This window comes from Tympanuchus pallidicinctus, unplaced genomic scaffold (genome assembly GCF_026119805.1).
Source record: "Tympanuchus pallidicinctus isolate F22 unplaced genomic scaffold, pur_lepc_1.0 scaffold1, whole genome shotgun sequence".
Taxonomy (NCBI): domain Eukaryota; kingdom Metazoa; phylum Chordata; class Aves; order Galliformes; family Phasianidae; genus Tympanuchus; species Tympanuchus pallidicinctus.
In genome coordinates this window covers 54,446,009-54,457,496 of record NW_026294618.1, presented here as the reverse complement: position 1 = coordinate 54,457,496, position 11,488 = coordinate 54,446,009, and the positions used below count along the sequence as shown (strand labels likewise).

Sequence of the window (11,488 nt, the reverse complement as noted above, 5' to 3'; positions counted from 1 at the left end):
AGTCCCTGAACAACTGCAAATGTCTAGGAAATAACTGAGTCTTTTGAGCTGAACTCCAGCGCAGGGAAACCTGTGGCACTGAGGCCCTGGAGCACCAGTGGGCCTATGAACAGGGATGTCACACTTCTCTCCGCTGCTGCAGCTTTCCAGCTTGCCTTACTCCCTGACCCAGCACGAGTATGAGCTGCAGGCATATTTCTTCACGACCTGGCTTTTAGGTGGTTCTCACCATAGGATGGCACGTAAGTGAAAGCAAGACCACCATGAAGCCTAATAACTCAAAGCTTGAGCATTTACCACCACCAACAGCCATGCTAATCAGTACAGCCCATTTATCAGCCACCACCCCGCAATGGCTATGGGTCACCAGCAGCCAGGTCACACTGAGCTGCTACAGACCCATCGCTGCAAGTTTGCAGGGTGCTTCAAATGCCTTTCTGACACTACCACTGTCATACTGCACAAATACAGAAAACACTTTCGGGTCAGTGTTCCTTTCAGCAAACTTAGGCCAACTCAGAACGCTATGCTGTCTTAACAGATGTGACCGCTCTGAGACTCAGTCAGGTTAAGTACATGTGTTTATACATGTGAACATGGTTGTAGCAGTTTATTCATTTTGGGCTGCGCTCAATGTCTTATATACACACGATTACAATTCAAGTGCCATGAGCACACCTCAAGCCAGACGGGCCGCCCAGCACGCGTCCCGCCCGGCTGAGCTCCTCCTGCTGCGAGAGTGGATTCGCCACCACTCCGCGCTGCGCCACGACCGCCGATCAGCACGCGCCGCATCTCCCGGACAGCACTGCGCGTGCGCGAAGCCGCGGCGCGGCCGGAAGTGCGCTCGGTGCGCTTGCGCAGAGGGCTTCTGCGCGACTTGACGGAGACCAACATGGCGTCCTAGGCCCAGCGTCCCACCGTCAGCGGGCGAGCGACGCGGCCGCTGCCATCATGTCCCGGCACAGGAACGTCCGAGGCTACAACTACGACGAAGGTAGTGGCGAGCAGGAGTTGGTGGTCGTGTCCGACGCCGTTCCCGCTTCGGGCCTGCCGACAGCCCCTCCCTTCGCGCAACCCCGACCCGTCAGCCCTTTCCCGGCGGGTCCCTGAGGAGACCGCCCGGCTCGAAGTGAGGGCGCGGGGGATCGTCGGGCTGGTGGGAGGGGAAATGCAGCTCGCTCCCTTCCCCTCCCCTCCGCGGGGGTTGGACGAGGCGCCGTGGGAGGCCTCGCCCCGCTCCCCCTCGGGCCCCCCCGCCGCTTCCCGCCCGTGGCCGCGCTGCTGCCCGCCGCCGACGTGCTGCCTCGTGGTCAGCGTGGGAACGCGGCCCTGGCAAGCTGAGCTGCCCGGCCCGGGGCTGCCAAGGCTGAGCGCCTTTCGGAGGCGTGGGAGTCGCTTAAAGCCAGTATCGGTGTGACTGAGCGTCTCTTGAGTCTTTTGGAAGTTTGTGGGCCCAAAGTCTCAGTGCAGCAAGATGGTATAATGTGGATAAGCGGCAACATCTGTACAGCGGCAGCACTTCTGTGTAGGAGAGCCGTAGTTCTAGAGGATAGAGTTGAGCGTCTAAGGAAGAATCAGATATTTCTGCTGTATTGCACTAAAGTTTGCATGTAGTGAATGAGATCTCATGTAAGAATTTGGCTCGAGCTTACAGTAAAGTGGTGTTTTTTTGTCCTGTCCTATTAATACAGGCAAACTGTCCTTTGTGCCTTTTTGCTCAAGGTTTTTATTTGTGTTGGCTTGCCTTGTGAAAAAAATGGGCACACTTCCACTTTATACTGGTGTTTTAGATAACACTTTAGCATGGAAGCAGCTGTTTTGTTGCCTAACTTTTTGTCGCATACAAAAAATGCAGGAAATATTTCTGCCTGTCTGCTCTTCCTCTTGAGTGAACAAAGTTCATGAATTTTTGAGCTGAATTTTTTCAGCCTCTATAGGTATTTGCATCGTCAAAGATGTTGGTCTTGACTGGACCTCTGTGCGAATAGAACTTTATAACTCACTTTAGTGCTTGTACTTAGATGAGGAGTTCTTTTAACTGAGTTTACTGAGATGCACTGTAAATTGATGTAACCGTATGAGGCCTATGTTGCTGTTGCTACTCTGAAATTCTGCTGCATTACACATCAGGTTTAATTATAGGTATGTATACATGTGGTCTATATACTTCCGCCATATATTACTTTTGCAGTCATGTGCGATTTTGCTACATTACTCAGAACACATGTATGTATATTGCTTTGTTAAGCCCAATTATTGGTCTTCTAAAGTAAACATCTGCAGTATTTTTGGTCTCTTTTCATAGGAAGGCTTCTTCTGAGGCCTGAGGAAGGATTTTCAGCCTTCATGTAACTGTATTCTGTTTTTGAGCTCTTTTTGAGGTAGTGTATTCAGAGCTGAATGAGTTCTGAACTGAAATCTGCTGAATTCCTGCAGAGAGTATGTTTGCAAAATAGCTGTTGATGCTGTGGAACGTATCTCTGGTCTCTAAACTGTTTTCTATTAGTTTTTAAAAAATAGTCTATGGTAAATGCAAGTTAAGTTGACATTGATTTTTTTTTTTTTTTCCTGTTTTGCGTTGAGAGTAAAATTAACCTTTCACATCTCAAATAATCCTGTTTGTTTTTTGGATGGATACATTGTAATTTTCTAGTTCTGCGGCCTTTAAGATGGTATCTGAGTACCAGATTTCTGTGTAGCTGCCAGCTACTTTTTCCTCTTGCTCTTGGAAAAATAAGCAAACAATATTTGTGAATTTGTTAAGCAGATGCAGCAACATCTTTAAAAGTATTTCATTATTCTATTATGTATTTCATTATCCTTGATGAAAAGTGCAGGTTTATTTTCAAGATCTATGTAATGCCAGGGTATGTGTTTATTTTTAATAGGGAATAATTTACTTTCTAATTGTGCTTCCTGATGATTGATTCTTGATTTGTTTTTTTAAAATTTGAATTGTTAAGGTCTATGGGAGGCTCTGAGTAACTGTATAGGATTCTTGTTTTTTTGGCTGAAACTGCTTGAAACTACAGTGGGAAGAAATTTAGAATTATGCTTTTGCCTTGCTGAACTTTGAGTTTTGGAAGGTGGGTGGATAAACGAGGACAGGTCAGTGAAAAGAAAGCTGAGAAATAGGTAAGTATAGAGTAGAAATCCCAATCTGAGCTACAGGAGTGATGATTGTAATAGAACAGTCTTTTGTTAAGGCTATCGAGAGTCAGGTAGAAATATCAAGAGAAGCACTAGGAATAGAAGTTGGTAGAACTGAAGGAAGTTAGATGATGAGGGCAGCATTCCAGAGGAGATGGTGAAGAATCGCAACTCCTGAAATTTTTCTGCTGAGAAATAAAGTACTGTATTATTTTAACATCTAATAGTAAAGCATGTTACCTAGGTAAATGAACAGCAACTTATTGTACTTCTGGAATACTGGAGATGTAGAAGATCTTAATACCCTACAAAGAAGAACAAAAAAACCACGGTCCTTTGAATGATTTTATGATTCTATTTAAAAATTGTGCAAACTAACCCTTATTTATTTATTTATTTATTTATTACTTGATAGATTTTGAAGATGATGATGTGTATGGCCAGTCAGTAGAAGATGATTATTGCATTTCTCCTTCTACAGGTTAGTTCAAATAATTACGTATAAAAATGGTAAACATGTTCAGTCATGTCAACTACATTACTTTGGGGAACGGATGGTCAGAATGTGCTTCGTATGAATATCTGATTTATGGATATACGTTGATGGTGTTGAAATGTTGGCTATCTTTAAAAAAGTATTTGTAGGATCCATCTCTGTGCAACAGTTGTGATTCAGTGTCTGGTATTTGATATCTTTTACAAAACTTTGAAGGCACATGAGTCTTTGTGGGATGTACCACTGGCCCTTGCTTGCAGCTGTTCTCATGCAAGTTGATGTGAAGTTAATAAGCTTCTGATTATTTGGAACATGGCAAAACAGGTGCAAAAATAGTGATGCTATGTGCTCAAGTAAGATGGGATTGGAGTGGCTTGGCCTAGCTGAATTCAACTTAGCTGTAATACTACTAGATTGTATTCATCTCTGAAAGAAAATTCAGGGTTTGCCTGGGTTGGGTGGCGGTGTAGAGCCGGATAGACCCTAGAAATAGTATAGCTGATGTTGTTCTGCAGCTGTGCTAATGTGGATGACTTTTTTTGGTTCTAAATCTACAGCATCTATGATGTGGCATCTGGCCATGGGTAATTGAGTTAATTGGATCCTTAAAAGTCTGTTTCTCTGTCATCCTTTTTAGATAAGCTAATCTGGGTATATATTTTTACTAATTGTAGTCCCATTCCCTGATTTAAATGTTAACATTTTGAGTTTCTAAGTTTAATTGCTAGTCTTTTCTTGATGTTTTCTAAGGAATAGGGTATTTTTTCATTCAGTGATGAACCTTGTGTGTACTTGAAAAATAGTTAATAGTGTGACAGTACAATACTGTAAGTGCAGTATTTATTTGCATGCTAACTTTTTTACTTGTCACTGAATTTAAAAAAAAACAAAAACTTTGGAATAATATTATGAAGACATCAGGCCATAGGAGGTAATTCAGTGTAGAAAGTAACTATTTTTTAGACCTGGAATATTTTTTTCTGTTTGAGTATTGAACTTGTTAATTACTTAGGTGATGTGGACAGATACAAAGATATTTCCCAATCTGTCTTTTCACTGTGGTGAAAACAGTTTAGCATCCTAACTTTTTTTTCTTGTCATTTTTGTTTTTAAAGGAGGAAGTAATACTTGTTTTTGTTTTTTTAATACTTGAATTTTTACCTAATGTAGCAGCTCAGTTTATCTACTCAAGACGAGACAAACCAGCAACGTTTGCTGAGCCACTGGAAGAGGAATATGACTATGAGGATACGGAAGATGCTGCTGGTTATTTTATGCCCAATCATCAGTTGACTGAAGTTGATAGAGGTAATGACAGAAAAAGAATACTACTCAGACCTATCTGATGTGATTCAAAGTAGTAGACCAAATAGTCTGAACTCGATCTTACTCAACCAACTTACCTTTTGATATTCTGAAATCTTATGTTAGAACTACGTGCTTCATGGGCAGTAGCATCCATGGTGATTCTTCAGGCTCGTGACTGCCTTCGTATAATACTTGTATCTCGCTTGCTTACATTGAAATATACTTTTACTTTTGTAGCAGTTTCAAGCGTGACAGGGTAGGGGGACTCCTTTCTCCTCTTTTGTTGTGGAGGAAAGAAAAATGACCCAATTAAGGAAGGGAGAGATAACAAATTCGCTACCAATAGTAGAAGAATGTAAGATAATAATAAGAAAAGGGAGTTACAGTTAGTAACTCAAATGGGAGAGAGAGGAAGGCCAGAAGTGCATTGCTGCTCTCTGTGCTGCTGGCTCCCAGAAGAAGCCCTCATCCATGTCACCTGGAATTGGAGATCATATTAAGGCTCTAGGGAAATGCAGTACATCTCAGTGATCTTCCTCCTGGGGAGTCAGAACTCACGTAAGACTGCTAGACAAAAGGAAGTACAGCTTTGCAGTGCACTGTGCCTCTTCATTCAACAGCCTATTGTATGATGTCATGATATGGAATAGTGTTATAACCAGGAAAGCTTTCTTACTGGAAATATTTAGATTTGATATGAAATATAAACAACAGAACTACTATACTGTTTTAGACCAAACATCTGTGTAGCTTAATATTGGTAAGAGAAATTTGTATAGAGAAAGAGTATTTGTATATAGAATGGTCTTTTACTTACATTGCATTCCAAAAATGGTAGGTAGTAGTATTTGGGATGTGTGAAGTGATGCATTTCCTTGAAACGATGTCATTAGCTACCCATATCCTTTACAGTTTTATCTGATGCTGTCCTGAATCCATTAGTCATTGATTTCAACTTGGTGCTGTAGCTGTAAGTTCAATATTAAGAGCCCAGTTCCATGGACTGAGAGGTGGGGTAAAGAATGATTGCTTTTGTTTTTCAAACTTGCTACCTAATATCTTAAATGTTCTGTGAAAAGGATTCACAAGTCTCTTTCCTAAATATTAATAGCTAACTTGTTGTTTTTTAACTTATTTGGAATTTTGAGAGTTATTTTTATGTTAGTAAGCACAAAATTTTGTTGTTGAATGAATAGAAAATGTATAAATGAAATTTGGTACTTAAAACGTACATTGTCGAAAATTCTGGAGCAATAGATAAATCTAAATTTAATATCAGTTGAATTTGTAGAATCAGTGATAACAAATATACATGGGTAAATGATAAACTGGGGGTGTAATATGATTTGTAGCAGGAAGTGATGCTGTAGAAGGTAATTGGAAAGAGCCAGTCTAGATGCAGTTATCTGAGGACTGGAGCACCTTTTCTATGAGGAAGGGTTGAGGAAAGTGGGCTTCTTTAGCTTGGAGAAGAGAAGGCTCCAGGGTGACCTCATTGTGGCCTTCCAATATTTGAAGGGAGTGTATAAACAGGAGGGGGAATAACTGTTTAAGAGGGTGGGTAGTGATAGGACAAGGGGGAATGGTCTTAAACTGAGACAGTGGAGGTTTAGGTTAGATATTAGGAGGAAGTTTTTCACTCCGAGAGTGGTGACGCACTGGAACAGGTTGCCCAAGGAGGCTGTGGATGCCCCATCCCTGGAGGCATTCAAGGCCAGGCTGGATGTGGCTCTGGGCAGCCTGGTCTGGTGGTTGGTGACCCTGCACATAGCAGGGGATTGAAACTCGATGATCATTGTGGTCCTTTTCCACCCAGGGCATTCTATGATTCCATGATCTTGACAATGCCATAAACTGCGTTTTCATAATACTTTTGACAAGGTCCGTCAGTTATTGAGAAGTGATGTGTGAATGAGGAAACTCGTTCTGGACATAAAGGAAAAAGATGGAAGGGAAAACTACCAATAACCGTTTCCATTGTGAATTCGGCAGTGCTTTTTCATAAGATCTGTTCTATTTCGGTATTATCATAGAGCACTTGGAAAAGTGTGACAAGTTGGCCATTAATACAAGAGTACTGATTGTAATCAAGGTAGGGAATTGGAGATTATTCATCCTAATTGACAGGTAATAAAATGTTCAACTGAGACGTTGTTCAGGGCTCTACCAGTACTTGTTCTGCATCAAAGCAGCTGATCTAAGTAACCGTGTGGAGTTATGTAGTATTGGATTTGCTTAGCAGAGTTCTTTCAGTGTTGCCATCTTCGAGGGGTTGTTCAAATAAGGAATTTGCAGTTTTCTCTCTGTTGTTTTAATGGTCTTCCTGAAACTGGCAGTAACAGTGATGTTCAAGATACTCTTCTGTTCTGTTAGGTTTTTATCTTTGAGATCAGCACATTACTTCCATTGAAGTGACATCCTGTTAAATTTTTTGTCTCTAGCTATGTGGGATGTCAGAACTTAAGAACCTTATCTTAATCAGGATTTGTATTGTGGTCAGCTTTATCGGCTACTCTAGTTTGAGGAAATTTGCTTACTAAATTACAAAAATATTTATTAAAAAAGACTGGTGAGAGTGATGATAACTGTGTCATTAGACTTAAATTGAAAAGTGAAAGATGTCTGAGGAAAAAACACTTTTTTTTCTGAACTATTGTGAGTATATCTTTAGTGTAATTTTTCTTTCATTTTGAACTGTGCTCAAATCCTGGAAAGTGAAAATAACTTCTTTATATTTTTTAACTTTAGGATTTAATTTTGTAACTTTTCTTTTCATTTCCCTGTATGTTTTGTAGTGTTTTTCTCAGGAGTGTAGGAATACATTATAAATAAAATGGATTTTATGAACCAAAAAATATTTTTTGATTCTAGGAGATGTAGTTTGAAAGCTGCTGCATTCATCTGGATTTGCTAGTATTTAAACCTTTTCAGTTTTTAGGGCCTGAGTGTACCAAAAACGCTGCTTTAATTTTGATACAAGTTGTAGCTCCTGTAAACACTTAACACAGAAACCAATTTAACAGAATGTTTTAACTTACTAAACGATTTTGAGTAATTTTAAGGTGATCACCTGTATTTCTACTCTGCAGTTAGTTTTATAACATCAAAGTATTACGATGTTGAGACGTTATTATAGACTAATAAAAACATAGTAGTCAATGATGTGTTCCTTATTACAATATTTGAAATGAATCAAATATTCTCCAGGGTTCCAGGGATAAAATTTTACTGTGAAAGGAAAAGAGATTAATTTATGAAGGGTTTATCTCTTACTGTGGTATTTCTCTCTGTTTTTTTTCTATTACTGTTTTTGTTAATCAGATGTGTGGTGTTTGTAGTGAGACTGATTTGTTAGAACTTTGTTTTGTGTCAGTTTGTAACAGTAATTTGTTTTTTATAGCTCGTCTTAGTTCATGCCTTGATCAAATGAGAGAGGTTTTGGCAGAGTCTGTACCAGACCAAGCAATGGAGCAAGCAGTTCTGGCTAGTAAATTTGATGTACAGAAGGCTTTGGATCTTTTGCTTTCACAAGACAGTAAGCAAAATGTGAAGACCAAGGATGAGGATGCTGTGATTGTAAGAAAGACGACAAAAGGTATGCTATTATGTAATTGTTTGTATTCAAGATGTTTCATTTGTATATACAGTTAATTTTGGCTTTACAGGCTGTGAGGATGATTATTGTTGGGTTAGCAATTTATTGGAAATCTTAAAGATGCCAACTGCTATTTCTTCTGAAAATGTTTAAAGGAAGCAGTGTGTTTCACTGGTGTAACTGTCAATTTAAATTCAGAATGTAAGCAACCATCTGCATTTCATAGTAAATTTCTGAATTTTCATGTATGACTTAATTAATAAAAATATGTCCTAACTTGTACTTTCAATCTTTGTTCAGTAAACTGACATTCCACAGTGATACCTTTTGTGTGTGTGTGTGTGTATAATTTGTACAGTAACTTTCTTGTTTTGATTTCTACTTGAATCTTTATAGTCTTTACTGGCATTGCTTTGCTGATTTGTGAAGTTGTGTAGGTATTTCAGTAGATAACAATAATTTAGTTGTAGAACAGCAGATATCTTTGAATAACACTTTGTAATTAAATGCCTTTTCATGTTTCTTCTTGTTTTGTTTTTTTTTTGTTTGTTTTTTTTTTTTTGTTTGTTTTTTTTTTGATGCTGCTCTCTACTTTCTTCGTTGTGGCTGTACTTCCATCTGAAAATTTTTGGCTATTGTAAGGTAAGGAGACTTACTTTGTTTTCCAGAATTACTTACTAATAAAAACTGTTTCACTTGTGCAGTAGAAAATGTTGACAGCTCCAACAAACCAGAGGTTGGAAATTTGACAGCCAAAACTGGTTCAGCTTGTTATTCCTTAATTGCAAGTGACAAAATGCTCCCTAATGTTGAAAAAACTGGTATATACTCATCTGAAAAGAAAGGATCAAAATCCTCTTCACTTGTTCTGTCTTCTTCCAGCGATGATACCTGTAAAGAATCATTTTATGAGCCTATGAATGAGACAAAGAATCAGCTATCAGAAAGTGCAAGTGTAGTAGGTTCAATTTCTGACAGTGAAGATGCTTGCTGTAGTATAGGAAGTAATCCATCTGGAAATTCTTCATTTAAGAAGTTGAAATGCAAGGAAGCACAGGACTTGAAATCCTTGCTGATGCAGAATGTGGCTTGTGATTCTCTGAGTCTTAAAGACAGTATTCCATCTATTTCCTCAGAAACTTTTGATGGCAGTAGTAATGAAAATTTTTGCAGTCCTTGCGTAACGTGTGCTTTAGGAGAATTGGCTCTTGATAATGAAGTCAGCCATACTGCACATAGAAAGAATGAACTTGAAAATTTTTCTTCACTTGTGCAAAGTAGAATGCAAGAAAGCCCCTCTTCAGAGATGGCTGCGTTGCCAGTTTTAAGGTCTGGAAATACATCATTGGCTGACTTACTTCAGGAGCACCAGGAAAGCGGTGCAAGCCACTGTTATTCTTTGGCTGATCTTTATACCCAGGCAACAGCAAGTATCTCAGATGAGAATTTGGGAACCTCATCGCTATCACAACTAGTAAGTCAACCACAGACTGCAAGTGGGATGCCAGAGTTAACAGGATCTTTGTCTTCTCTAGCCCTCTCTTCAGTTTCTCCACTAAAGGAGGTTGAGAACTTAACACTCTCTGATTTAATAGCAGAGGCTATTGAAGTAGATGATACTCAACAGAAAGCAGACTTTTCTGTACTCAGTGTAACTGAATTGAGGCCCTCTAAAAGAACAAACATTGATTTAAGTGTCCTTTTAAAAAATGCGAACGCACCTGCAGAGCAGAATGTGATAAAACAGTCAAATGTCTTAATTCCCGAAACAAAACTTTTAAAGGCAAAGCAGGGAAAATGTTCTGGCTTAGGTAAAACAAATAAGACCAGAAGAGGGCTTACTTCCAAGAGGCAGGACTTGTCCCTTTCATGGATGAAGGCTCTGCGTGCAAGACCTTCAGCATTTGCTTTAACTTTATGTCTTCCTTATCCTCCAAAAGGTTATAAGCGACACACAGTTGGTATGCATAAAGCTTTCCTGTACAGTAGACAAGTACAAGATGTAAAACCTAAGGAAATTGCTCCTAAAACAGCCATAACGCCATTTGACTTCAAAACAGCATCTCCTGATGATATTGTAAAAGCTAATCAACAAAAAGCTTTTACAAGAAAGTAGCACAAGGAAAAAGAAAAGAATCAATGTTTTTATCTTGGTACGTTGTAAAAAGAAATACATAGGACCTATTTACAGTCCAGAATTGAGTTTTTAAATTTTTTTAATTGATGTGATGATTCTCACTGTAAGATTGGTAACAAATTTGTATGTGAACTTTTTAACTGTTGCACTGAATATCTTTATTTTTGCTTAATTTTCACTTACAACTTTTTAAACTTTTGTGAAGTCTCGAATTTTAGTATGTTGATATGGCATATACAATATCTTATAAACCTCTTTGGACTTCTTGGAACACCTGTCTAGGGGTATTTGTATATATGTTTCATGGGGAAGAACACTGAAGTATTATTTTTGTTGAAATAACTCAGTTTTGCTATGTAGTGTGTAGTTTGGGGTGTGGAAACCTCAGTTTAGATTGCAGCTGTTTATTAAATGCTCTTAAAGCTTAATCTCCTGGTAAGGTATGCTGTTAATCACTATTCTCTTTATTATACTTAAAAAATTCTTCGTTTTTAAAAAGCCTCACTAACCTCAGGTTTTGATTGAAAGTTGTAATAGGACATGTATAGTTTTCAATAGGACCAAATTTGTTGGGGAGCAAGCGCTTACATTTGAAATTGCATTCCCTTTCTTCCATTCTCCAGTCATCTGTCAGAATATGGTTTTCAGGATTTTACTGTAGCTGTTTTGTAGATAAATATGTGGCACATGTTTCATGAGAAGTTTTAGTGGAATTCTATCATTTGTTTTCAAGTCCTTTAGAAGAGCATTGGACTAGGTTCTAACTTTAGCATGGGCGTATTTTCTTAGTGGAAGAAAA

General features: G+C 38.9%; 1 protein-coding gene across 2 annotated transcripts in view; it reads left to right on the top strand.

Annotated features, from left to right (window-relative positions):
* Window positions 1-846: 846 nt before the first annotated feature.
* The window catches only part of HBS1L (HBS1 like translational GTPase), a 64,720-nt gene continuing 54,078 nt past the window's right edge, over window positions 847-11,488 (top strand). The window contains exons 1-5 of one of the 2 annotated variants that reach the window (XM_052680719.1): window positions 847-997; window positions 3,569-3,634; window positions 4,820-4,957; window positions 8,358-8,552; window positions 9,200-9,373. In XM_052680719.1, the coding sequence (XP_052536679.1) occupies window positions 955-997; window positions 3,569-3,634; window positions 4,820-4,957; window positions 8,358-8,552; window positions 9,200-9,373 (616 nt within the window). In that variant the 5' untranslated portion in view covers window positions 847-954. The remainder of the gene's footprint in view (window positions 998-3,568; window positions 3,635-4,819; window positions 4,958-8,357; window positions 8,553-9,199; window positions 9,374-11,488) is intronic. The other variant, XM_052680698.1, reaches the window with a different exon arrangement.